The sequence below is a fragment of the Triturus cristatus genome, chromosome 11 (genome assembly GCF_964204655.1).
Source record: "Triturus cristatus chromosome 11, aTriCri1.1, whole genome shotgun sequence".
Lineage (NCBI taxonomy): Eukaryota > Metazoa > Chordata > Amphibia > Caudata > Salamandridae > Triturus > Triturus cristatus.
In genome coordinates this window covers 1,120,787,630-1,120,814,847 of record NC_140594.1, presented here as the reverse complement: position 1 = coordinate 1,120,814,847, position 27,218 = coordinate 1,120,787,630, and the positions used below count along the sequence as shown (strand labels likewise).

The following is a 27,218-nucleotide window of genomic DNA, read 5'->3' as shown; positions in this document are numbered from 1 at the left end:
TCTCCAAAGTCCTTGAGTTATATCTTCATAAATTCCTAGCAATAGTTATGCATTAATAAACTATTGTCATGTTAACCTATGTGGCTGGGGATCTACAATGGGGAATATAAAATATGCAATTTCCTCAACACCAGGGTCTATAAAACATTTTTTATAAGGACCCAGCTTATAGGTACATAACACCCCCCCACCCCCACCCCCCAGTACACCTCAGCATGAAATTAATAGAACACAGCGCAAATAATCAGGTGAGGTCATATGTACCTCTGAAATCCTTCATTATTACCTGGAGAAGTGTAAGTTGCTGCTGGTGCTGTGTTTAAAGACACTACTGCTGCTCCAAGCACAGAGATTGAGGTATACAAAGACGCTTTATCAACAATCACTTACACATTGTAGGTGTGTTACATAATAGAAATATACTACAACCTTGCAAACCATGATTGCCTTTTCTGCAAGTAGCGCTGCAGTGGGTCGCCAATAAAGACAGACCTTAGTAGACATTCTGGGTACCCCTGATTAAAAAAGAAATGTTGTCTGTGAATATATAAATCAGACACATCATGTTTGCCAGTTGGATGCCATACCTGTTGGTCCTGATGCGGTGCTCTGATTCGATGTGACCAACGGCGCAGAGATGGGTGACCCTGTTGCCGGATCCTTCCCAGTGACTCCCGTCCCATTGGTGTTGTTCAGCTGTGCTGTTGTTGCTGCTGCAGAGATTAGCATGGACAATGCCGGTATCACTGTAGAGGTGATTCCCTGAATGGGCGCTTGCGTGGTGTTGAGGGTTTTGAATGTTGTCACCACTGTTGATGTTGTATTGGTTTGGTTTGCACCTGTTGCAGACACTGTCACACTTCCTGATCCAGTGGGAGTGAACGTACCAGGACCCGCGGTGGGTGTTGACTGAGAAACATTCGATGTCTTGTTGGATGGTGTTCCTAAAAATGTGGTTGTCGCCATCTGGCCTGTGGTCACTGTTGTAGCATTCACTAATGAAGTCTGCAACACTGTAAAATGAAGAACAGAATATTATCAAGCACCTTTAACTTCTTTCTTTAAGAATTTAAATTCACTTTTCCTTTAAAGCTCACCACTCCTTTAAAGTTTAGTGTTATATTTCAGACCACACGACTCATGAGTTAAAGTAAGCCCTATTGGGGCATATGTATTAAGGAGTTGCTTCACCCTTGCACCACGCGGCAGGATGCCAGAGCGACTCATATCTTAAGTTATATTTATCAAGCCTTGCACGGCCCTGCGTAGCTTGATAAATCTACAGTACCGCAAGACAGTGCAAATTGTTGTGTTGCGTTACTGTGCCCCAGGGAGGCATTTCATGGGTGGAGAGTGGGTGTTCCCTATGTTGTGCCTTTTTTTTTGGTTCTCCCTCGCAGACAGCACACACTCCCACCTGATCCTTCCTGTTGACAGTAGAGGACAAAAACGGTGCCTTGGTCAGTCTAGGAGGAATATGAATATGCAAAGAGTTCCTCCAGGAGCTGTGCAGGAAGTGGAGATTGGCCGGCTGTCACCTCGTGACATTGGTCAGCCATCAGTGAGCCCCAGAGCGAAGCAGCTTTCTCCCCTGAATCTGAGTTTGCCTGAGAGCCCTTCAATCCAAGGAGGTCCAAGGAGGAGAACATAAGTCAGCCAAGTGCACACATAAGCATGAGCAGTGGTGTAGTCCCAGCCAACACGTACTGTGGTAGACTCCCATGCACCTACATTTAGCGACACAGTGTGCAACCAAGGCTGCAGGAACCAGAATAACACTGACAGACGCAGGGGAAGCTGTACAGATATCTAAGAGCCATCCGTACCTTCCCAGACTTACTATCATTGTATTCACCTCCTTGAGAAAGTGAACAGAAATTATACCCTCCCAAGCCCTTGGTACAACTGAATGTGTTTTCAGTCTGATCATGTTGTGCTACATGTGCAACCTGGGAGTAACCTCAAAGTGTTACTAAATCCCCAGTGCTAAGTGTCTATATTACTTTTATCCTCTGAATTTCATGTGAGGTATGTAGCTGGGCCTAGTGATACAAGTCTATGCAATTAAAGGCACTGGATGGAAAATGGTTTCTTCTGTTCTTTAAGACACTTATTTTAATTTGGAGTTTATTCCTCACACCAGTTCCCTGAGCAAGCTTTTGTCCTCTCTGCTATACTACCCTGAGTTGCAAGGGAAATAAGGAGGTACCTGGTACTCAGTTTTGTGTCTATTGTAATTAATCGGGTTCTAAACTCCTAGATACTCTACTCCCAAAGGGGACAATTGGCAGCCATTACCTGCATTGGATCCAGTTGTTGCCTGCTGTCCCTGTGGCACAGCAGAGGAGGTTGCGTTTCCTCCTACCGGCTGGGAGACTGAGGTGCTCACTGCTGTTGAGGTGTTCCCAGATTTACTTGTGACCACGGCTGGCCCCATGCTGGAAGTCTGAATTGCTGTGTTTGTGGTCTGAGATGTATTCAATGGAAGGATCACATTTGTAGTTACGGTTGCTACTCCAGTGGTTGGAGTGGTCATCGTTGTTGTAGTTGTTGATTTAGGAGAGGTTGCAGCCAGGGTGGTGTCAGGGTTAGCCTGAACTGGCTGATCCGCTGCAATTGGAGGTGCAGGAGGTGCTGAAAAGGAGTGAGAACAAGGTATGAGACAAGCTGAACCTATTGGTTTAAAGTATACCTCCTTCGATGTACTGACCACCAGGTAGACTGAGAAATGAACATTGAGGTACAGGAATGGGCATGTGCCTTGAAATCTTCAGGTGAATAAAGAAATGTAACATACTTGTACTGCTGTGTTTAGTTAGCTAAGCAGGTCCTAACATTCCTCTACCATTAGCATCAAGAGCACATCACTTACAAAAACACCTCTTTTCCCCCTTTCCTTTGTACTGCAGAACTTTTCAAAGCTGGTCCAATAGCCAATTAGAGCTTGGATAATACTACTTGAGAGGTGCTCTTTATGCACGTGGGGTATAAGGCAATAGTATGCGTGTGTATATGTGAGTGAACACATACACAGCTGCTGTCCGTACAGTATCTGTATGGTGTGTTAGTGAAACTTGGAAATTTCTTTTCATCATGTAAAAGACAAAACAATAGAAACTGTCAATGCTTGTTTATTTACTTGCCTCAAAAATGACATTAATTTTCTGCCTCAATAATGATATACATTTTCCTTGTAAAACAAACAATCTGAATATCTGAAAAGTGGCAGTGCAATGTTCCCTTATTCCACCTTGTCCTCCATGCTAAAGCACTATTTATTGCCTGCCCAGATTAATGAGGGTATGAACGATTGGGTGCATGGATGGATAATTGGGAGAGTGAGGACATCAGCATTTCATCCATGTTATTTGTGCTTTTTTAAACCAACTATCACCCATCGGGGTATCCTGGTGCTGAGCAGTGGTGTGAGGCTAGCCCGAGATCTGGGGGGGAGTACTTACTCAAAGAGTCAGCTCCTCAACTTCTTGCACAATTCAGGAAGAGAGGAGGATGTTCTAAATAACAGTGGAGGTCGTTCCACACTCTAGGATTGACGAAGGTGAAGGCTGACCTCCGAATATTGAGTAGGACGTACGTTTTGGATAGTCTCGGCTGAGTGGAGGTCACTGGAGGGTTGATAGAAGTGAGCACGGCGGATAGGCCTGTGTTGTGTAATGCTTTACATGTGTGCGTGAGGAGTTTGAACTGTGGACACTTGTGTATTGGGAGCCAATGGAGCTCCCTCAGGTGTGGTGTGGTGTGGGACAGGTGTGGGAGGTTGAGGACGAGTCCCTCTGCTTCATTCTGGGTGGACTGCAGTCTCGTCTCTTCGTGAGATGGTTGGTGATCCCTGCATAGAGAGCATTCTCATAGTCCAGTCCGCTGGAGATGAGAGCTTGGGAGACAGTCTTTCTGTGGTTGTTTGGCAGCCACTTGTATATATTTTTCTGCATCTTCAGAGTGTTGAAGCGGGATGCAGTGATGGAGTTCACCTGGGCAAATATGTACAGCTTGTTGTTGATGATGAGTCAGAGAAATCTTGCATGAGAGCAGGTCGTGGGGGTGCGTCCGCGGTCTGTAGACCACCAAGCGGATTGTACGGTGAGGCATCCTTTCTGAATATCACCACCTCTGTCTTGTCGGTGTTCAGCTAGAGTCAGTTGGACTTCATCCAGGTGGCAACTTCAGTCATGCAGGTGCTGAATTTGTTCTTTGTGTTGGCGGATTTGTATGAGAGGCACAGTATAAGATGAGTATCGTTGGAGTAAGAGAGAATGTTGATGTTGTGAATGATGCCAGACACTGGGGTCTTGTAGATGTTGAAGGGGGGGGGGCTGAGAAAGGTAACCTGAGGGACGCCGCTGACGAGTTCCTGGTCTTTAGAAGAGTATGGCCGCAGTTAGATTGTTTGAGCTCTTCCCTTTAGGAATGTGCAGCTGCATTGGAAGGCAGTTCCCTGAATGCGGGCCCAGATGGGGTGGGAGTCCATGTCAAATGCAGCTGAGAGGTTCAGTAGAATGAGGGCTGTAGTGTAACCTCTCTCTAGGATCATACGTATAATGTCTGTCGCTGTAATGATGGCTGGTATTGTGTCTGAACCTTGAGTGTGTGGTGTACAGTAACAGGTGGTTAATGAGGTGTGGTTTGAGGTGTCTGTTGTTGGTGTTCTCCAGGACCTTGGCTAGGTAGGGTAGGAGGGAGATCGAACAGTGGTTCACGAGCTTGGTGGGGTCTGCTGAAGGTTTCTTCAGTAGGGCACTAACTGCTGCCTATTTCCAGGCTCTGGGAAGGTGGCTGTGTTGATAGAGGTGTTAAGGATGATGGTGAATGTTGTGCTGATGGGAGGGATTCCTCTGTTGGAGGTGTGGTGGGGACAAGGGTCTGATGAGGCTCGGTAAGTATGGACATGATTGTGGCAGTTTTATCCATGGTGATTGTGTTTGTGCTGTTTGGTCATCCTGAGTTCTTCTGTGTACCATCTGGCCTGAGGTTAAGTTCTAGCTTCTGTGCTTATTGTGCAAGGGCCTAGGATGTTGACTCAGGTAGTGATCCAGTTGTTAAAGTTCTTAGTGTTTGCAGGGAGGTTGCCTGTGTGCTTGGGGTGGGTCTTGGAGAGGATGAGACTCAGTCCTTTTCTTCTAGGTTCTGCCACAAGCAGTAGGTCAGGCCTGTAGTGGTTGGTCTTCTGTGTGTGGAATGTTGACTGTGAAGCTGACAAGGGCATGGTCGGAGCAAATGATAGGTGTTAATTTGTTGATCATGATGCTGAATGAGGCGAAAAAGGGTTCCGGAATGTGCCAGGTGTTGTGGGTGGGGTCAAATATGTAGTGGGTGAGACTGAGGCTTCAAATATTTTCGAGGTCGGCAACAGAGATTGAGTCCATGAGGTTCTCTAGATGAAAACTGAGACCTTCAAGGAGGATGAAGGTCTGCAGTCGAAATCTAGTGGAGCAATGAAGTCCATGAAGTTTCATGTGAAGTTGGCATGGGGTTCTGTGGGTTGGAAGACCAGGGAGCCACAAAGGGTGAAGCTGGCGGTGATCTGAAGTTTGAAGTTGAGGTGCTCCATGTGGCTGATTTTGTTGTCCGTGGAGGCGATGGTTTCATTGTCTGCAGAAGCGATGCAGCTGATGATGTCCCTGAAGATAATGGCGATTCATCCCCTCTTTTGGCAGTCTTGTCAGATGATCTTATATCCTGCAAGCATGGCTGTTGCAATGTCTGGAGCAAATGCTGGGGTCAGCCATGTATCTGTGACAAAGAGGAGGTCTAGGGTGGAGTCGTCCAGCAGGTCGCAAATTTCTGTGGCATGTTTGCTGAGCATTTGGGTGTTGAGAACCATGCAGGTGGGGTGCTGGGTGCTGTTTGGGTGGTTATTGTGGGTGCTTGAGTACTGACTGGGGATTTGGAGGTGAAGTTGTGTTGGCAGGCAGAGGAGGTAAATTGTTCTTTCTGTTTTCTGTGGTGTGGCGCAGAAGCAGCGCAGCGAGTATCAGCCCTGGTTGAGGGCAAGGAGGATCACAGCTGGATAGCAGTGGGTCAGAAATGGGCCAGAGTTCCTGGCGCTAGGCGCAGTCCAGGCGGGGGTGGGCGCAGACAAGGTTGCATTACCATTAAGTAGGTCCTGGGAGGGGGGGAGTGCAGGGCATGTGGGTGGGGCTCTGAGGTATGGGAGGAGGAAAGCAGGGGAGCACGGGAACAGGTAAATGGCACTGGCAGGGAGAAGGGCAGGAAAACAGCAGGGGATTACCAGGCACATGAGAAAGATACAAAAATAACACACAGAAGTACAACAAGGGGCACAGAATTATAACAGACACAAAGGGCAAAGAAGCAAATGAGATATACAGAGGCAAAAAGGCACAAACAAGTTTGAAAAGTGGCAGAAGGGGCACAGCAAAGGGAGACTTAAAGAGGTTAAGAGGATTAAAACAGGCACAAGAATGAGTTTGAAAGATGGACAGAGGACAGTGGAGAAGTGTGGCTCAATGGTTAGAGCGGCAGACCTCGATGCAGAGCACTGGTCCGGGACCAGGGTTCGATTCCCGTCGCGGCAGGGTCTCGGGCTATAAATTCCGCGGACCGGATATTCTCGCCTCAGTGCCTATTCTAATCATGGGTCCCACGCTGCAACTCTGGGCAATAGCTTGCTTAATCTCCACAACGGCCCCAACAGCGCTGGGAAGCCTGGCTTCACCCTGGGGATGCCCAGGAGTGGACATTTCACAGGGAAAAAGCCAGGAAGGGTTCCCTAGTGGTATGAGTACAGCGCCGGGAAACCCCGAACTGGGGTAGCTGTGCGCTATATAAGTACAAGCACATTTACATTTACATATATGAAAGAAGCAGAAGAGTAAAAAGAGGCACGAGGCACAAAGCCAAGTATGAAAAGATGCACACAGAGAGATAAAAAGGTAACAGGACCAGAAAGAGACATGGAATGAGGCGTAAAACAAGTTTGAAAAGATGCACAGAGAGATGAAAGAGGCACAAGAGTGAAAGGAGGCACAGGCAAAGTACAGCGAGGCACAGGAGCGAAAGAGGGGGGAGAGAGAGAGAGCTCGGGAGAGCAAGAGGATGGTGAAGAGGTGGGTCTGAAGGTCCTTGTCCAGTCAGAGGACTGATTGCAGGTAGGTCCTAGGGGCTGCTAAGGCTAAAGACCTCCATCAATCCAAACACCCATAGAAACGAAAACACACACACCACTATATGATGCTTGCCAGTTTTCACAGCTATGCTTGTTGACTGTCTTGTGGCAGTATCTAGACCACTGGTGCTCTTACTTTTATGGCACTCATTTTTTTGACTGCGGAAGGATAAAACTGTGAGAGGGCTCATGAGGTGTGAAGTTTGTGACTTGTAAGCCAAATAAACGCTGCCACATTGGGCTCATTTAACCAGAGAGCTGTGCTTGTCTGTTATGCTAGTATTGAAAGGATGTGATAATAATTTATGCTCTTTTTGGGTGTGGCTAAAAGCAACCTTCTCCAGTTCAATTTGTGTGTGTGTTGTTGTGTTGATTCTTGATTGGTTAAGTGTGAAAATGGATTAAGGGGAAGTGGAATAGATTAATGAGTGAGTGATAGATCTATGAGTGGATTAGTGGTTGGATGAATGGATGTGTGACTGTCTGTGAAAGAATGAGTACATGGATGGATGAATCGGTGACTGAATACATGGACTGATGGCTGGATGAATAGGTGAATGTATGATGGATGATCAATGGCCGAATAAGTAAATAGCGGAATAAACAGTTAAAGAGATGAGTACATGCATGCCCTGTCATATTCATACTTGTAGCAGGGGTTATCCTCCTTTGTAGCTGCTGGTTACTTACCCATTTTCACCCATTTGTCGAACCATGAGCCATTCATCCATCCACAATCACCAACATTCACCCTCATGTAACCCCCCACATAAAAGACATGCCCATCCACACCCCTACACAAACAAACACTGCTTATCAATTATCAAGGACATTTACTAATAATTGACCACTTCACTAATAAAAAGCAAGACCAATTGGGTTTGCCAATGCATGTTTTCTTTAGGGCCTGACTGTCAGGGGAGCTGTACTAGTACCACAGTGTTCTAGCTGTGATTACATTTTCTTATAGCTTCAATAAAATGTGTAAAGGAACAAGAGTACAAATGGTATAGTGTGTACAGTATGATTCATAACTAGTGTATCAATGAAATACCTTGAGTGACGCCATTGCAGGCGGCGGTGAAGTCGGAACAGCAGTCGTAGTTCGTGGTGCAGTAACTATCACAGTAGCAGTCACCTCTCCGGCAGCTGCTGTCCACTCCTTTGCAACAAATTGCAGGGTACTGTGTGCACTGCCCTTTATCCAAAAACAAAAGAAATATACATTGCCATTAGGAACCCAATGTTCTAGAACTTCTAGTCGCACTATTCAAAGCTAGCCTGAAAGATGGGAGCAGGTGATATAGAAGCTGGAATAGCCTCTACTGGTTCGTCGAGGCATGCACGCCTGCAGATAGGAGAAAGAAGCCTGCCTTACCGCATAAAGACTGCCCGTGACCACATAGGCTGGCTGGCCGCCTGCGATGGGCCATCATTTATCTGCTTTTGTAGGCGAGGGGTCGCCCAGAAAGTTTTGCACCCCAAAATATTACTTACATAAAACGCCCATCAAGTTGATGAATCAGACACAGCGTTAAACCTCAATTTCACCAGGCAATGTGTCCCCGAGGTAAGGCACCTCCCAACACAGCAAAATGATCCAAAATATAGTCTATTAGGTAAGGGATCACTCAATAACTGAGTTCTACATCAGCTTAAGAAATGTAAAGTATTTATTCTAACGATTCAAAAGATATCTGGTGCAGAATCATTGCCATGAAGACACTTAGAAAATTAATAATTACAGAGCTGTGCAAATCAGAAATTTCTTACCAAGGGGGCAGCAAAATCAATAAAGAAACAGATAGCATTTAGGAAAGCTCTGGCTTACCCTCAAAATCGAGGGTTTGTATACACTATTTTCACACAAAATCACCAAAACTGCTAAAACATCGTAGTTTGATCAAAAGTGTTACATTCTCAGCAAACTCAGAGCACATTTTTATTAAGCATCATATTGCCTTAGCACCTAAGCACTATCCCACTATATGAATATTGATTCTGCCCACTCTATGCAAATGTCATCTGGAGATGGGAGCGCAAAATATTTGCATGAACAGCAAACTATTTTTTATTTTTTTTAAATTATATTTGTAGAAACTTACACATAACATACAGGAAGCAAGATGATACATTTGGCAGCAATGAATTGTGCACAAGGCGTACAATTAAATGTAATGGTACAGAATACCTACAGATCAAATTGCAAAGGAGCATGATATTATAAGCAAGAAACTTTGATGTTGTGGGCACTGTGCCACTGCTATTCAGTAAAAAATCAACACCGGGTTTTGGCTCAACAAAACTCAGCTGAACTGAGCCCAATTAACTTGAAAAACAGAACAAATAGTCCAAGCTAAGACTGACTAAACCTTATACTTTTCCAACTCCTAAAATGAAATGAAACATGAGAGGAGGGTTTTATAGATTTCCTTATTAGTCAATGGAAATGATTTTAATTTATTTCACATTTCAAAACAATTTTGCGCTGCAACATTACTTCATTGCGCATTTATCTTTTGTACAAAACAATATATTACATTACATTTAATACATCAACATGATACTCATGATCCCCTAAATGAGTAAAACAAACACACATACACTCTTCAGACATTCATGGCCAATATACTCCTGCATACACAAAACTACACACGCACTATAAACTCGGTCCTAGTAGCACCCTTTCTTTTCTGGTAGATTGACTACAAATCAGTTTGTACAACAAAAACGTTCTGTCTTTTTTGTTGAAACAATCCGAGCTTTACCAATGGATTGACACGGACATCGAGCTACGAGAGGAGAATCCCGAATACGGCGCGGGTACCCTACGTGAGACGAACGAGCGAACTCACTTAGCAATGAAACAGTAAACAAGTTTGTCAGCCGGAAAAGAGGGCATCATCCCCTAATCCGGTTCCTCATCATTTCGGACATATTTCAGGCAGCTAGAACTCCATTGTGGAGGCACTTTTTGAAGAAATTGGTTGGTCCTGAGGAGAACCCAAAAGATAGTGGTTCGAAACGCGTCGACCAGTTCGGTCCTTGTTTTTGCACCGTCCTGAAATTTTTTTGTTTCAAAATAACACTGGAACTTTATTGTTTCAACAAAAAAGACAGAACGTTTTTGTTGTACAAACTGATTTGTAGTCAATCTACCAGAAAAGAAAGGGTGCTACTAGGACCGAGTTTATAGTGCGTGTGTAGTTTTGTGTATGCAGGAGTATATTGGCCATGAATGTCTGAAGAGTGTATGTGTGTTTGTTTTACTCATTTAGGGGATCATGAGTATCATGTTGATGTATTAAATGTAATGTAATATATTGTTTTGTACAAAAGATAAATGCGCAATGAAGTAATGTTGCAGCGCAAAATTGTTTTGAAATGTGAAATAAATTAAAATCATTTCCATTGACTAATAAGGAAATCTATAAAACCCTCCTCTCATGTTTCATTTCATTTTAGGAGTTGGAAAAGTATAAGGTTTAGTCAGTCTTAGCTTGGACTATTTGTTCTGTTTTTCAAACTGCTATTCAGTGCCACAATGCAAGTGCTCCCTATGTTAAATTGATGTATTGATTAGTGACTCCATGATTGGGTTATTTGATTTACTTGTCAAACCCTAGTACAGTGCACCATGGGTGCCCAGGGCTTATACATCAAATGCTGCTGGTGGGCTTGCAGCACTGGCTGTGCCACCCACAGAAGCAGCTTGTAAAGTGTGTCTCAGGTCTGCCATTGCAGAGCCTATGTGCAGTCTGGTACTGCCATGCTGACTGACCAAGTGCACCCACTTGCCAGTCCATAAACCTTCCCTTATCTTCATTTCAGATACCCCTATGGTAGGCCCAAGGGCAGGGTGCATTGTAAGTATAAGGTAGGACATGCCCTGGTGTGTGTGGCATGTCCTGATAGTAAATTACAGCTATTTTCGTTTTTCACCATTGCAAGGCTACCTGTTCTCCATAGGCCGGAATAAGTGACAGGGGTTGGGGGATTCCTGGGGTGAGGGTGAGTCAGCACAGGGCTGAATAGGAAGATCTGCATGTAGGTGGGTGGGAGGAGTTGCACCTGGGACCTGAATAGGGCTGTGCCTTCCCTCCACAATGCTGGCTCCACCTCCTGTGGTGTGTCTGATGTCTCTGCCCTGCACTCTGAAAGGAAAGAAGGAGTCAGGTAAACAAAGTGCTCCAGGACTGACTAGAACTGGTTTGGACTAGGTAAAGGCCTCTCTGCCTTCAGAGAACAAAGAGAAAAGTAGTATAAATATGGGGACCCAACCCCCAAGTCTTTAGATCACTTCTGTAACAACAAGAAGAAACCTCTGCCAAGGAGAAGAACCAAAGGAAGCTGTAGGAGTGGACTGCCCCCCTGCTAGTGGGCTGTGTTTCTGGGTTGGCCTACAGTGGTGTCTTCAGTGCCAAGAAGAGGAGAAGGAACTTTGTGTGTACTTTCTCATCTTGCAGAATATTTCTCCAAGGGCTTGAACTTGTGCTTGCCTCCTGCTGAAGTCTCAGGGACAACAGACTTCACCACCAGCTCCCCTCTGAATTTCCTTGCTGGGAATTCTATCTGCAGAAGCCTGCGTGTCGCTGGGAGCTGGAAGCGCGACGCAACGAGAAGAAGAGTCTCGCCGCCGCAGCTATAGTCATCGCATCGCATCACCGGAGAAGCGTCCTGAAGCCGCATCTCCCAGAAGCGTGCCTTCGTCGCAGCTGTCTGCTGTCGCATCATTGGAGAAGCGCGTCGCAACCGTGAGGGTCGCCGTCACATCATCGGAGAAGCGTGCCGCAGGGCATGTCGCGGCTCCAAAGTACAGAGTCTCCGCAAGGCTGCCAGGGCGTGTTGCATCGTCTCAACGTCGTCGCATCAAGGGCACCATTTTATTGCATCGCACTGGATTGTCGCATCGCATCGAGGCGCCATCTTGCCGCATCGCAACCGGGCTGCAGCACGAGAATCTACACATCACCTCCTCTCCAGTAAGGATCAAGATGCATCCCCTACTCTGCGCAAGCATTGAGGCACGACGCATCATCTCCCCCGAAGCAAGGAACCGACGCATCTCCAACGCTGCGAGCCTTTTGTTTATTTTGTGTTACGCATCCAGGTACTTTTGTGAGAACTGTATTGCATTTACCAACAACTTGAACTAAGCTAATTCTACCATCTTTAAGTCAATTTTAAGTACAGTATTGTGGATTTTTGTCGTTTGTGGTCTTGTGTTAAGTCTATATAAAAAAAGACTTATTTTTATAAAACCTGTGTGGTGTCCATCTGTAGTGTTTTCACTGTATTACTGTATGTGTTCACAAATGCTTAACACACTGCCTCTGAGATAAGCCTGTCTGCTCGTGCCAAGCTACCAAGGGGGTGAGCAGGGGTTATCCAGTAGTGTGATCCCCTTTCCCTGACTTAGAAGCAAGGGTCCCTATTTGGTCAAAGGTACCTACCTCTGCCAACTAGAGACCCTCAATTCTAACAAGGTCCATGTCCAGTGGTGCTAAAGTGTAGGGAGAACTGTAACCACCCCTCTAGGGTGTGTAGTAAAACCTGAGGCACGGATATTGTTCTGCAGGACTCTGGTGCATAGCATGGGACTGTTAATGGGAAGATGCTTCTCCTGTAATAAAGCTATGTCTATGGCGTGATTGTGCAAATAATGTAATACATTACGGAGTTTCCTGTCGTCATTGATAACCCTAACGTTCCACGTAAGTGCTCGGAGGGCATCTACAGTTGAGTTCTCACTAGGGCGGCTAGGTACCACCATCACTCTTATCTAGCCATATCCTGCAACCTGACCTGTGAAGTAAATATTTGTATCGATCTCCATGTGTACACAGATATAAAACAGCAATCCAAAATAACATTGTGCGCTTCCCAAAACCCGCCAACCCCCCTCCTATGTCAGACCATCCCCAACTTGGTCACGATTCGCCCTCATCAACAGCAAAGAAGAAACCCCCCCCGCCCATCCCTCCCCTCAAAAACAAGGACTAATCCCAGGTGTGTTACACGTGTGAGCGGAAGTTGCTCGTTAAACAGGGAGGTGAATCTGGCCCTAACAAGGCCTCTCCCAAGACACCATCTCAACAATATTATGCAACTACAAAAGTTGTGGTATCCCCCAACCTTCTGCGCCACCCAAACTTCAAAGTAATGATCGTGACCACCACCACAGTGCCCGCAAGTACACAATTTAAACAAGGCCAGACTCAACCGTCCAGGGCCCGACCCCACATAATAAAGCTACTGTACTGGTGCAGAGATTGGGCACAGTCTACCACTGGTAACAGTTCCCCCCCCCGGCTTGGCCCCCGCCCCATCCAGCTACAAAGGCATCTGAGACGGGAAAATTACCATGACTACCCCTCCAAGGCACCGCAGGCTAACCCCTCTTGCCCTATCAAAGTCCCCAGATAATACTCATCACTCCGAGGCGCCAGCCAAATATCAGTCCTGTTCCTCCAGCTGTACTCCTGCCGCCCCATCCAGTAAAAGCCGCTCCGGACTGAGACGCATTTCTCTCGACCAGTCTTTTAGCACCTTCTGTAGGGCCTTCAGATCAGTGAAGATGTGTAATCGACCTTGTCTGTTGACACACAGTTTCGCTGGATATAACATAGCATAATCCACACCGAGATCACGGAGCTGCTCTTTCATTGGAGCAAACTGGCGACCCGCTTCCTGGACCCGGATCGTAAAGTCTGGGAACAAAGAAATAGTGGAGCCTTCAAGCCCCAAAGGCTGCTTTTCCCTAGCCAGCTACAGTGCCACATCCTGATCACGATGATTAGTTTTGCAATGATCGGTCGAGGAGGAGTCCCTGGGCGGCCAAGGCCCCAGGGAGCGGTGGGCTCTTTCCACAACGAACATGGCAGAGAAGGAATCCTCGCCCAGCAGCGTTTTCAGAAGCTTCTCTATGAAAAGTTCCATTGTTGCCCATATGTCTCCGTTAGACCCATGATTCGAAGATTACAGCGCCGAGAGCGCGCCTCTAAATCCTCTGTTTTGTCCTGCAAAACGTACAGCACCCTGCCCAGTTGTTTATGTTCAGTATCTAAAGTGGTCTGCGCCTCCTCCACCTCCGTCAGCCTTCGCTCGGACATGCCCAGCCTCTCAGCGTGTTTGTCCAGTCTTTCGGCCATGCGGTCCATTCTGTAGGATAGTGCGTCCATCTTGGTGCCAAGGGACGAGATACCATTTTGCAGACTCTTCTCCATTGCCACCAGCATACCACGGATATCGTGTCTCGACTCCTCTATCGGCTGCTCTTGCATTCTGGCGGCGTCCTCAGTGGATGTGTCTCGAGACTTTGACCTCTTCTGCTCAAACAACAGCTTCGGTTGCGTCCTGTCCACTCTGCCCATCCCGGCCTCTGGAGTCCCCCAGAGGGGAGACAAACAAATCGCAGTGACTCAAGGAGGTCCGCACTGCCACTGATACAGCAACACGGTCTGTGCGACAGACGTCTGATATAAGCGATCCAGGCGTCCCCACAATCCGGGGGGTAGCCACCACCAGCAACACATGGTGGGTACACTCTACAGCGCAGATGCAAGCTCCCCACACAAGGCCTCAGGACCTTACAGCCACCCCTTGATGCAAGCAGCAATCAGCCAGACGGACTCACCAGTAGTGACGACCTCAGGAAGATGCAGCCCCAGCAACCAGGCTAGTTAAATATGTGGGTTCTCGTACTTTCAGGGCACACCAGCGCAAACGTGGGGTCAAGCGAGACTCAGGGCCATCAGCTGTACTGGTTCCATTAACTTGAGCAAGCCAGAAGAAGGGGTCAAGCAGTACCGGCCTTGTTCCGTGCAGACAGGTATTGTGGTGGAGATTCTAGACCCCAAATGGCGGCCAGCAGCATCAGAGGAATGACCCCAAGTCAGGCTCTCATCATCCGGCCAGCAGGCACCTCTCTAGGCACGCACACAATAAGGAGCTACAGAGGGAAAAGAACCAGCCAGGTCGCACTCCACTCAATAGTCAATATAAATACAACAAGCAGTGGCATAGCCAATAGGTCTCGCTTTTGGGACCTTATAAGTATATTTACTTTTGCTATAATCGCGGCACGTAAAGCGCGGGTGCCACGGAAGTATAGAAATAGATGTTTTTTTCTATTTCTTTACTTTTGCTATAATCGCGGCATGCGCACTTTACATGCCGCGATTAAAGCAAAAGTAAACATACTTATACGGTCCCAAAAGCGAGACCGATTGGCTATGCCAATGCTTGTTTACTTTTGCTATAATCGTGCAGGGGAGGGGGCCTGCGAGATTCCCTTGCGGGAGCGTGCGACCATATGGCACCACCATATGGTGCTGCGCGCTCCCGCAAGGAAATCGCCAGACGTGCACGCGTTGCTATTGCAAGCAATGCAACGCGTGCACGGTTTTGCCCCCAAAGCTGTGCCAATGGCATTAGGTCTCTCCTAAGCAGCGCATGTGCGCTGGGTAGGCGAGACCTAAAAAGACCTGGTCTGCAAGGCACCTCTCTTAAGGCTAAACAATATAAGCGGAGGTAGGGATTTACAACATTTAGTTCCCATATACGCCTCTCTTTTCCATTACGAGATAGTAACCTCCCGCTTTTTTGCCTTCAATTTTAAAATAAAAACCGTTTTTACAGATGGCAATCACCACGCTCTATTACCCCTGACTAGCGTACAGGAGAATTAATGTGAAAGGTGCATAAAACTTGAGCATCACAATCAGAAAAATTGTGAAAATAGTGAAAAGGCAAGATGACCCCTCACGTGCGCACCACCAATCGAGCTCGCTGGTTGGTACTCACCAGCTGTGCCCACTTTTATCATCATTGGTAGCCATCTTGCCTTGAGAAATAATAAAAAATATATAGTGTCCAAAACAAACAAAATTGGTGCTGAGAAAGAGGTGAAGTGAATAAATCACATCCCACGATGTGACCATGTGAAACTAAAATTGAAATAAGTTGGACTTTACTCGAAACCAACTTTATTATTCACTGTGCACTTATTCAAATTAAAAATCGGCTGCCTATCATGCATACCGCTTCATACTGAGCCAACATGTTTCATTGCCACAACAATTTCAGGGCAATTTCTTCAGGGCAGCGGGGTCGCCTGGCACCAGTACTGGACACTTAAATAACTTTTTTCAGGGACCTAAATGAGCCATCGTTCTTCGTACCGGCTCTATCCTTTAGGTCACGCAAGAGACTCCATCTATGAGTCCTCTCAGTGGATTAACACTCAACTGTAATGTCAATCGCACGGTGCCTCACGGAGCGCTTTGTCTCACGAAACGGTCGAGACGAAGCGCTCCGTGAGGCCCTGTGCGATTGCATCCACAGCCAGGGAACAACCAGGGACACCATAGACGTTATCAATGCGGTTCTCCCACCTACCCGGCCACAGCAAGGAGCAACGGCTCTCCTCCAGCCTCAAGATGGCGGCACCAGACCGTCCGTCGGGTACCTCTCTCCAGGACTCTACAGTGCACCACTCCAGCAGGCGCCGTCGAGGGGACAAGCCACAGGACGCCCGCTTTGCACCCAGAAGAACGGGGAAGGGCAGCACCACACAAACGGCTCCAATCTGGTAGCCGCGTCCTCATCTGCAGCAAGCTTCCGGCGCAGATCAAGTACCGGTCAGCAGAGATGTCCTACACGGCACGCCGTGAGCTCTGGGGCCACCAGGGCATCGCAGCCCATGTCACGGGGCACCACACAGGTCAATAATGCAGTGGGGCAACGGCAAAGGGAGCCACTTCGTCGTCACACCGGACTCTCCCGCAGCCGAATCCCCGGGCCGCACCGCCCCTCTCAGCAACTCTAGGACGGGGATCGTGGCCTATCCGGCTCCGTGGCGGCGGGGTTCCAAACTTTTCTTAGGAAGGCCGCACAAGGATCGGAGGAGTGCAAGCTCATTGCCGCCTGTCTCCGATGTCCGGGGACCGCGATCAGTGGTAGATCTTGCACTGTAGATGTCGGAATTATGGCGGATATTTAGATGGTGCCATCTTGGTCGCGAGCAAGCTCCGCCCCATGAACAGCAAACTATTATGAGTGCACTTATCTTTTACAATGAAAGTCTGGCAGTGAGGACTGCAGGTGCCTTGCGCTACTAGTACAATCAGATTGTACACGCAGCGGCGTATGGCACGTCTAGCACCAAACACATGTGACAGACGTGCACCTCCAACTGTGAATGCACTTTACACATGCCAGACATATAAGATTTATCTGTTGATGCAGTTGCAAATGAAGCGCATCCTCTTTCAGTTTCCCATCGCATTAGCACGAACGGAGACTGAGATGAAGGTATGTCAGTGTGCACGTCATCTGCATTCTGACGAGATTAGGACCCGGAAGACGGATAGCTTCTAAAAATCTGGAGCCCCCCTCTTAAATTGAGAGCGTACTCATGAAGTGCTGCGAATGCCTTAGTATAACTGCTTACAGCTTTTATCAGGGATTTGTGCATAAACAGGCAAGAACCGCATGTGCACCAAGATCTTGTCTCGGGGTCCCTCCTAGTGAGTTGGCCTGCCTCTCGGATCTTCTCCCAGACCAGTCCGGTCCAAGGAATGTATGTTAGCAACGGTCTCGATTGATTTGGGCACCGGGGCAAAAGCCGCCCGCTTGCTCTCACTAAAAAAAGGTGCCTTGCACTCTGCTAGATGTTTATAGAACCGCTACAAGCGTCCAGGGCACATTCCACAGCATGAGGCGTCTTTCCCGCCTGTAGATGTCATTTGACTGTCTGTAGTTATACCGTGTCTGTGGGTTCGTTCTATAGCCTGTATTCCCAATTGACTGTGATCTCACATTCCACAGCCTGTGACCCCTCTGTCCTGAGCCATTTATTTCTGGCTCGCAATCCACAACCAGTGACTCTGCGCAGAGCCTCTTTCCATCCGTACACTTTGCTTCACAATACCAATGCACTGCCTCGCGCCACTTCACAGCACTAAATACCTGGGAAGCCAAATTGTTGGAAGAAGAGATGGAAAACGCATGCTGGTCCTAGTGCGATCACACAGGCGCATTGCTCATCATTGCGTGAAGCCAGGACGAAATGCTAAATGGCATATACGGCCGGGGCTTTGGGATTTTAAAACACTCTAATCACGCACTTTAATGGGATCAAGAGTTGTACGAGCGAACGGGAAGAGTTTCCTCACTGCGAGCGGACGAGTACCACGCTGATTCGACCATCTCCTGCAATATGGGAGTTGTAGTTTGGCTCATACTAATACCCCGCCCGTGTATCTCACCTTGGCCCCGTAGCTCGGTGTACCATAGATACTTGAGCTGTGCTTCACCAGTACTTTTAGCTCAACCCACCGACGCCCGACTAGCGCTGCACGCAGAGCCGGGTGTAGTATGGAGAGCTCTAAATGTTGCCCCACCACCCGCTCTGTGGAACAGGAACCCTCCTCCTTTCAATTGGGCCCTTGCGCTTATTTGTCACTGATTCCTCGTCGCTGTCACGCTCGTAATGTGATTTTTTTAAATTTATGTTTTCATGTGAGCCCCGGCATTCAGAATCGGACAAGTGATTATTAATAAAAAGTCCATTAATAGCGGCGGCCGCTGCTGAGGGGTGCGCAAGAGTGATCCACAATTAGCCGTCTGTATTGCGCATGTGTACGTAAAACCACAATTAGCCGTCTGTATTGCGCATGTGTTCTGGACAGGTCAGGCAAAATAGAGTGCGAATCCACCCAGCCAATCCAAGGACAAAACAAGCATTTACAAATGTAATATGACTCGTATTTACACAAGACCTATTGCATTTGAAAAGTAAGTACGGCCGTCGAAGAAGGCACGAAGAGGAGTGTGGGTGAGGGGGGGTGAAAAGTCACGGACTGTGGGAGGGGGCGGGGGGAACAAAAGGACAAAAATAGCGTTGGAGTAAATGGGCCAAAAGCCTCGGAAGTCTACAAATGACGACATGGCCGTGAAGAGGAGGGACTAGCATTCGGAAAACCAATCAGAAGACAGCATTTATGATCTAACCCAATCAAAAAGATGGGCCGAAAGTGGGAGGAGCTTAAATGAAGCTTCCCCGCTATTGTGTAAACTGCATGGCTTGCAGAGCGGTGGCAGCGCATTCGAGCTGCAACGCTAGGCGAGACCTAATAAACAAGCAGGACTATTTTTGTCTGTGTGCTTCAGAAATAATGAACAGTGAAATGTGCAAAGAAGACATACTTTTTGGAAAACATGGCTGCCAGGCCCTAACTGAGATTTAGCTAAAAAAAATAGTCAGGAAAATAAGGTTCTGCATATCATGGAAAATGTGTTCCAAAGGCAATAGCACAATGTCAGTCTGTACATAAATAATTGAACATGAAACCACATTCTGCATGTTGGTAATGATGCACAAAAATATAAATGCACAAAAATGTTAACAATTTCCCACCTCTGAATATTGTATACTCCCTAAAAAAACCTAATCTAATTATTCTAAACATTTCTAACACAGACTGCATCACATTCTGGTTCTTTTGAGTCAATTTCTAAATCAAATTCAGCTGATTATGTCCATAATCTCTGGCATCTCACATCTCAAACTTTTATCTTTTCTAATTTGAAGATCATCTTTTCAAATTACACCCACAATTTAGAGATAATCAAGAGAAACAGGACAATTGCACATATCCACAGATTAATTACAGAGGATAATAATAATCTAAATATACCACTGCCCAAACTATCGAACTATTCAACAGCCTTACTAAACTCTTTCCAATACCACTAACCCAGGAACTTACTGTTTCCCACAAGGCATGCTCTTCTAAAACTTGAACCTCACAAGAGATGTTAGTTATATTTTGGACATAAGCATTAATAGCACTTCTGTTATCGAGTATAAAGGTGCAGCATTCTTTAACCTGAAAAACCCAGCAAATACAGCCTTCTGTCACAAGAAGAATATCTAGCGCTAAACAGTTTGCATACTCATTGTTCGCATTGCAATTAGTTCAGAATCATTCCGAGTTATGGCCCCGCCAGTATTAGAGGAAAGCCAGTCCTCAAGCACAGACAACCTTCTAATCTTCACATTAATTATAGCCACACCTATCGATGGAATTATAGCTCCTAAAACATCCAAAACTATCTGCCCAAAACCACATTTCAATCTCTTAAAACCAACAGCATCATTCTCCCAATTGACATGATACACTCTAGGAAACACTAAAGCTAATTACCAAGAACCCACCCAGTTACGAGGCAGGTTGAAATAAGCAGCCTTACAACCCACTCAATAGATCCTTTGAAAAAGATTCTTCACCAACCAGAAAATCACCACTAACAACACAACTTCTTTCCCGCTCACTCACATATTCTATTTATCTAACTTCTGTAGGCTCACGTCACACCATGCACAACTCACCCATTTTCTCATGTTCCATTCTCAATCTAAGATTCAAATTTGAAACCTAAATTCTTCCTCAACCATCATCTATTCTCTTATCAACCTTTCATCTGCCCAATCTCTCAAAATCTGCACTCTCCTCTCATTCTAGTCTTTACCAAGTTCATGCTCCTCTTTATTCAAAGTGCATTCATACTGTCATTTATTCTTTAGAGTGTTATGGTTAGTTTGTGCAGGAGCAACACAAAAAGATGATGGACAGAACGCTGATCATTGTCTAACATTTTCCCACAGTACAGAGATCTGGGCCTAAAACCCTAGTGTTTTTTGCTAACCATGCCATTCCTGTTTGGACCAAGCAATATGCAAATCAATCTTGACACTGCTCCCCATAGCTTTGGGATTTCTGTTTTCAGAGCAAAAAAGTGAACAGTCTGGTGTATGACTCTGTCATGTTGATGGAGCCCTGCACCAAAATGTAAACAGAACTGACAGAGCCCTCCTTGATGGCAGATCCTGCTAATGCTTTAGAAATGACCGCTAGCTTGCAGACATTAAGTCCTCCACCCAGCCAATAGAGATTACTCTGTCTGCTAAAGTATAGATCGCTCCCTAAATCACAGCTATATAAATACACGAAGCTGTTAACTTAGTCTGTGAAGTGTCTCTTAGTTTCTACAAAACTAGCTACTTTTTCCAAGCCCTAATGCTTCTGATTTTAGGCTATCCAACTTTACAACTTAGTCAACATGAGCCATACTACACAATGTTAACTTGATTTCTGATCCTCAATGCGTATGAGCTTTACATCTATTTGGGATGCAGTTTCTGGCCCTGAAGTTGGTAGGATTCTATGAACTTCTGTTTTTCACCGTAGCTCCTATATTTATGCGTAGAATATTATTCTTATATGTAACTAAACTTATTGTCTTCCTAAGTAAAGAGCTGACTGGACATCAATAGCTGACTGTGACAGGCAAATACTAAACGAAAGTACTTGACCATTCAGTTAAAGTGCAAAGGTATTGTCAAATGATGCCGGGGGGAACAACATAAACTGCTACAACTGATGCCCAGTAACCTCCAACGGTACTAGGATCAATTTATGATTTACATATGATGGGAAGATACTCAGCTTCTCTATGGTGAACCAAACAGAAGTCTAGTAGAATATTTGCAAGTTTTGAGTCTACATATTTGGAAATACATAGTCAAAATAGTTTTCAAAATAAAAACATTCTCTAATACAATTATAAAAATAAGTAAAATAAAATTCTTAGAGCTTACATTTTTCCTTCTTGAAGTCTATTAGGGAAGCATTGGTTCAACAGATGTAAAGTATATTAGGTCCTTTGAATTAATTTAGAAGATTCCTGAACCACTAGCATGTGCATACACGCAAAATCAAAATCATGTGCCCATCTGTCAGTTGGCACATAAAATAAAGTTATATGTGCATGAAATGCTATTAGTATACTAGTTTGTCAGGAAATCTACAACTAGTCATAAACATACTCAGTGAACATCTGGACTTGAGAGACATTCAGAGGCTACAAACTTAACACTGAGGTCCTTTTGTTCAATTCCAAGAAGGAAGATTTGCCCAGCCAACTTCAAGACACCTATAATGAAGACCGAAACACGTTGCACATCAAAGTGTCGGAGGACAACCAAGACCTCTGTGAATTGAACTATGCTGTGCTATTAAAAATGACCAGCTGAATACAACATAATTTTTCTTTATCTTTGTAGTGTGTTTATGACAATTGATGTTCTCTGTTGATGCAGCTGCTATGGCTTAAATATTCAATCATCCTGCATCATCTATCTACGCGTGTGACGGGGGGTCAACGCCTTCATCAGGAAAGCCAACATCACCAGAGACCATAGTAGGTACCTATCTGATGCGAATCACTGGCTCATAAGTTGAACAGCAAGGGAAACAACCTTAACAACGCGGGCATCACATCGCGATGCCATTACAACGAGGTTGTTAAAATGACCACGTTGTTACCACGCAATGCCAGTACTACTGCAAGTCATTACATCGACTTGCTGTAGATGGTGTGCTAACATTAGAAATAGTATAGTTTACTATTCCAACACATTCCCTACTGTTACGTAGGCTGGAGTTGGAATAGTAAATTATACATGTCTAATGTCAGAGCGCCATCTACTGCAAGTCAATGTAATGACTGCGTAGTAATGGCTCTGCATGGTAACAACGCGGTCGTTGTAACAACCGCGTTGTAATGGCACGCGAAGTAATGACTCGCGTTGTAACGAGTCATATTCAACAGCAAAGTATATGGAAGAGGGTAAGCATCATTGTGAGGTCACTCAATTTCACAACGAGGGATGTGGGCTTACAAACAACTCATTGCTGAGACAAACAGCGCCAGAACTTCAAAGAGTGGAGATATGTTTAAGGAACAGTTTCTAAAATCCTCGCAGCCTGGTTTGAGAAGGCCTCCCAGTGCAATGGTGCCAACGGTGAAGTGGGTGGAAAAATATAATACAACAGGTAGTTGGGGGCATTAAAATAGAGTCCAGAGGAACAAGATAGGGACCCTTTCGGTATCCACATTGCTGCTGACAATTAACGCCAGGACAGACTGTGCCTTCTTGAAGGAGTCCAGAAAAGGAAAAAACCTCAAAGGGAAAAACCTCTGGAAAAGGTAGAGACTTCAGGAAGAAAAGAAGGCAACAAAGAATTATTAGGAGAAAAACCAGGAGAAGACCAAGAAGAACAAAGGCTCCAAAGGAATTTCCAAACTGAAACAGCAACACCAACAGGAACGGAGATACACTAGCTGGAGCGGGATACATCAAAAGGAGCAAAGTGCATCAACAGGAGCGAGGACACCCCAGCAGGAGCGAAGAGTGTTGCAACGCAAGGAAATAAAAGACTCAGCCCCTTAAATACCCAAAAACAGGAAGTAATGCAACAGGAAGTAAAAATCTCCTTCTTGGATAGGAAAACAATAATGAAAATGATGGGAAAGATCGCCATTTTAGAATGGTGTAAAAGCTCTTCCATAGGCATTCTGGGAACAAGGCCATGGAACGATCAGAAGGAGACCGGCAGAAACATGACCTCCAAAATTAAAATGGCTGCTATCTAGTTTGCAACACTTGACCCTAAGTACGAGGGAAGGTATTCCGGGCCCCAGCAGCATTGTATTGGGTGTTGCGGTTAAAGAACAGGAACTGTGGCATTCCTGAATGGCTGAAAGATTAACAACGGGCCACCGTGTGAAAAATAAGCAGGCGTAGCAGAACACACTGGTGATGCCAGAATAGCCATAGCTGGCCGTCACATAGCACCGCGGCATGCCGGTAGGAAATGGGAGGCGCAACGGGCTGGACCATAGCTCACAGCAAAGCAGATGGAAGCGTTGTGGGCCGGACTGTGACTCACAGCTCAACAGGTACTGCAACACCCTCTCCTAGTAAATAATGACGGTAGGGGCTTAGCATAAAACCCTATAGGAAATCATGTTAAATTAAATTATTTAAAATATTTTAAAATATACATAAATACAATTTGGAGTTGAAAATTCCAAAAATAAAACAAATGTATTATTTAATTATGAAAATATTTTCGCAAACTTTTTTAGAAAATTAATATGACATTGACTTTTATAAAAATATAATTACATTTCTTTTGATTGATTCTACATATCAGTTTTAATAATTATTAATGCATTTTTTTAACTTTAGGTTGGAATTTAATTTTTAATTTAAAATTCGGAAAAATACTTTTTATTTCAATTATATGTCAATTAAATACAAATGTAATTTAAAATTGGGTTAGTTGCACAGTAACTTTTTTTATTTTGTCTACATTTAAAAAATATATATAAATTAATTACAAATAATATTTAACATAAAAATATTTGTATCATTTTTTTTTTAGTGAAATATTCTTTTTGACTTTTTCTTATACTTTGCCATATGTATAGTCCACTGTTGTGGTGGAAATCTTCCTATTTTAAATAATTTCATTAAAAAAAAAATCCAATGGGGTTTTGTTTTAATTCCATACCCCACTATTTTCTATGCGAAGGTGTTGTAGTATCAGTAGTTGACCCTGTGTGGTGCTGAACTTACTATATTTCAGTGAGAACTTAGTTCTTGGAAATAAACAGAATCCGACTCCGACATGCGTAAATTACTCACAAGTATCAATTACCTTTGTCAATAGCCCTGAAAGTTTATAATTCCTCCAAAAACTCATTTTACGTAATATAATGTAAATCACTTCTACATGTGGCTGTAGTTCAAAATTAACAAAAACATGTAGAAAGAGTCCAGTTATCTGATACAGAAATCTAGTACTTTAACACACTGCCAGAAATATCTTATCTCTTCATCTGCTAATGATTGTTAATTTTCCTGGAAAAGAGATGAAAAGCTAGCTATCGCTTTCACTGTTTACATATTATGTGTAATTCTGCCCTGAAACGTGCCTTTCACATACTCTGCCGGAGGCAATGTAATGTAAAACCCAATTGTAATAACTTATCACAGTAACGATGTGATGCAGTTTTCATATTACAGGTATCCAATGATGTGACAAGTACATTGTAAAAAGAAATATAGAGACACTTTTTGTTCATTAGGTGCATTACTGGCCACCATGTATTATATACACAATAAAGTACCCTCAACTGTAAGTTATGAGGATCAGTCATAGGGGAGGTCTGCGTTATAACATTTTTTTGATATACTTAAAATCTCCTTTATGAGGTTACCATATTTCAAAGACTTCTGGCACGCCCATCAGTCATTACTGCAGCAGGTAGGTGGTCTCTAGAGGTTAAGGGAGTAGCCAAAATATTCAGCTATGGAAATTGCATTGATGTCTGCTTAGTAATTTTAGTCATGAAAAACTGATTTGTTACTGAAGCGCATTAGTTTAAATTAAAATGTTGGATGCTTGATGTCCACTTGTTTAGCAGTAAGTGCCAGAGAGTGTCAGTTTGTTATTCTGGGTTGTGAGAAGAAATGTCCTTTCTTTTCTGTGGGAATTTGGACTCCACAGAGGAAACGTGATCGTGGCTGCCCTGAGGGGTGTGTAACCCTAGGAGGCGCACCTTGCTTGCGAGGGAGGCTGTCACCTGGTCCTTTCTCTCAGAGGAAAGGCCTTTATTCCCTCCCGGAAGCGGAGAGCTGGGAGTGAAGTGCCGGTGTTCAAAGAGTCCACTGATGTCCCTGGGGCTGGTGCACACGAATGTCATCCTTTTTCCAGAGTGTTGAATAATGCGGCTTCTTATCAACAATAACTTGTACCTACCAGTACCTCAATGTCCTTCTACATGGAACTTCATGTTTCACACCAGTACTTTGTCCGGATGTCACCCTGTCCAACGTGACCTTCCACTTCACTTCCGAATTTTGACTTCCATTTCTTTGTTCTTCTTAATCGAGGAGGGCCTAACAAAATCATATTTTTATCTGGCTTCTGTAAATTAACTGTAGTCAGATTTGTAAATTTGTTATTAGATTCCACATTTTACTGCTGCAGCTCCTTGAACCAGCTTGATCATGAGCCAGCCAATAAGAGCAAAGGGCACATGCCCGTTGGGGGATCCTGTTTCTTGACTCTAGAAAAGTAATAATAATAGACAGACGGATGGATGAATGGATGGATGGACAGATGGATGGATGGATGGATAGATAAAAGTAGGCAGAAAGAGGAAGCGGAGCCAAGCAAGAGACCCAGATCCATGGCATCACAGTCTCGTGGAATGCTCCGTGCTCAAAGCCTGGACACTGCTTTGTGAGTCTGCACCGAGGTACAAGCAGGTGAGTCTAGTGGCCTTGGTCCTCATCTTGGCAGGACAGAACAGTGAAGGTGGAACATCGGATGTTGATGGGCGAACCCCACACTTAAGAAATCAAGGGCCATATTTATGACATGGTTTGCGTCATTCTTGGACCACGCAACGTGGTGCAAGAGCAACGCAAACCTCAAGTCAGATTTTTGAACCATGCAAATCCACTTTGTGTGGCTTTGAGATGGTTAAAAAATCTGGAGTAACGCAACGCAGCGCAAATGGCGTTATTCTACCCTGGCTAGGCATTCCATGGGCGTTGCGTGGGTGTTGCCATGCAACTCCGATGTGTTTTGATGCACTACCAGATTTACAAGACTTTGTCAACCTGGGAATGTGCCCAAAACTTTATGCCTCCCCAGGCGAGGTGTAACGAGGAGAAATATCTTTATTTCTCCTCGTTTTTTCTTCTATGTGTTCTGCATTCTGGTCAAGGCACTCCTAACTGTAGACTATACAGTACTTACTGTCTCAGGAATCCCTTAGGGACTTTCCCCTAAATTGTCATAGTAGAAGGACTATCTTCAGCACTGCAACAGCCAGTGTTTCTTTTATGCCTAACAAGAGGACTATCTCCTGTGATAATAAAGTTAATCTTTACATTTTATTTGCTAGCACGATGAAGGGATGGGTCTTTTTTGGTCGTGGAGGGCTGGGTAGGAGACGAAGGGAGGAAAGGGGGCCTTTGGCACCGCCTTCACCCACTGGCCATTTGATCAGTAACATTAAAGGTTGTATGTCAGAATATCATTAGCAAGAATATGTTCTCAATTTCTTTTACAACTATATCCTTCCATTGGGTATAATTTGTTGTATTACTTACTGCATTATATTTACGCTATATATCTGTCAG

At 45.0% G+C, this 27,218-nt stretch overlaps 1 protein-coding gene across 2 annotated transcripts in view; it reads right to left on the bottom strand.

Moving 5' to 3' along the window:
* The window catches only part of LOC146786155 (uncharacterized), a 248,697-nt gene that overhangs the window by 162,051 nt on the left and 59,428 nt on the right, over window positions 1-27,218 (bottom strand). For both annotated transcript variants that reach the window (XM_085635676.1, XM_085635677.1), the window contains exons 2-4: window positions 8,202-8,345; window positions 2,299-2,634; window positions 588-1,013 (exon numbers count right to left, since the gene is read on the bottom strand). In XM_085635676.1, coding sequence (XP_085491802.1) covers window positions 588-1,013; window positions 2,299-2,634; window positions 8,202-8,345 — 906 coding nt within the window. The remainder of the gene's footprint in view (window positions 1-587; window positions 1,014-2,298; window positions 2,635-8,201; window positions 8,346-27,218) is intronic.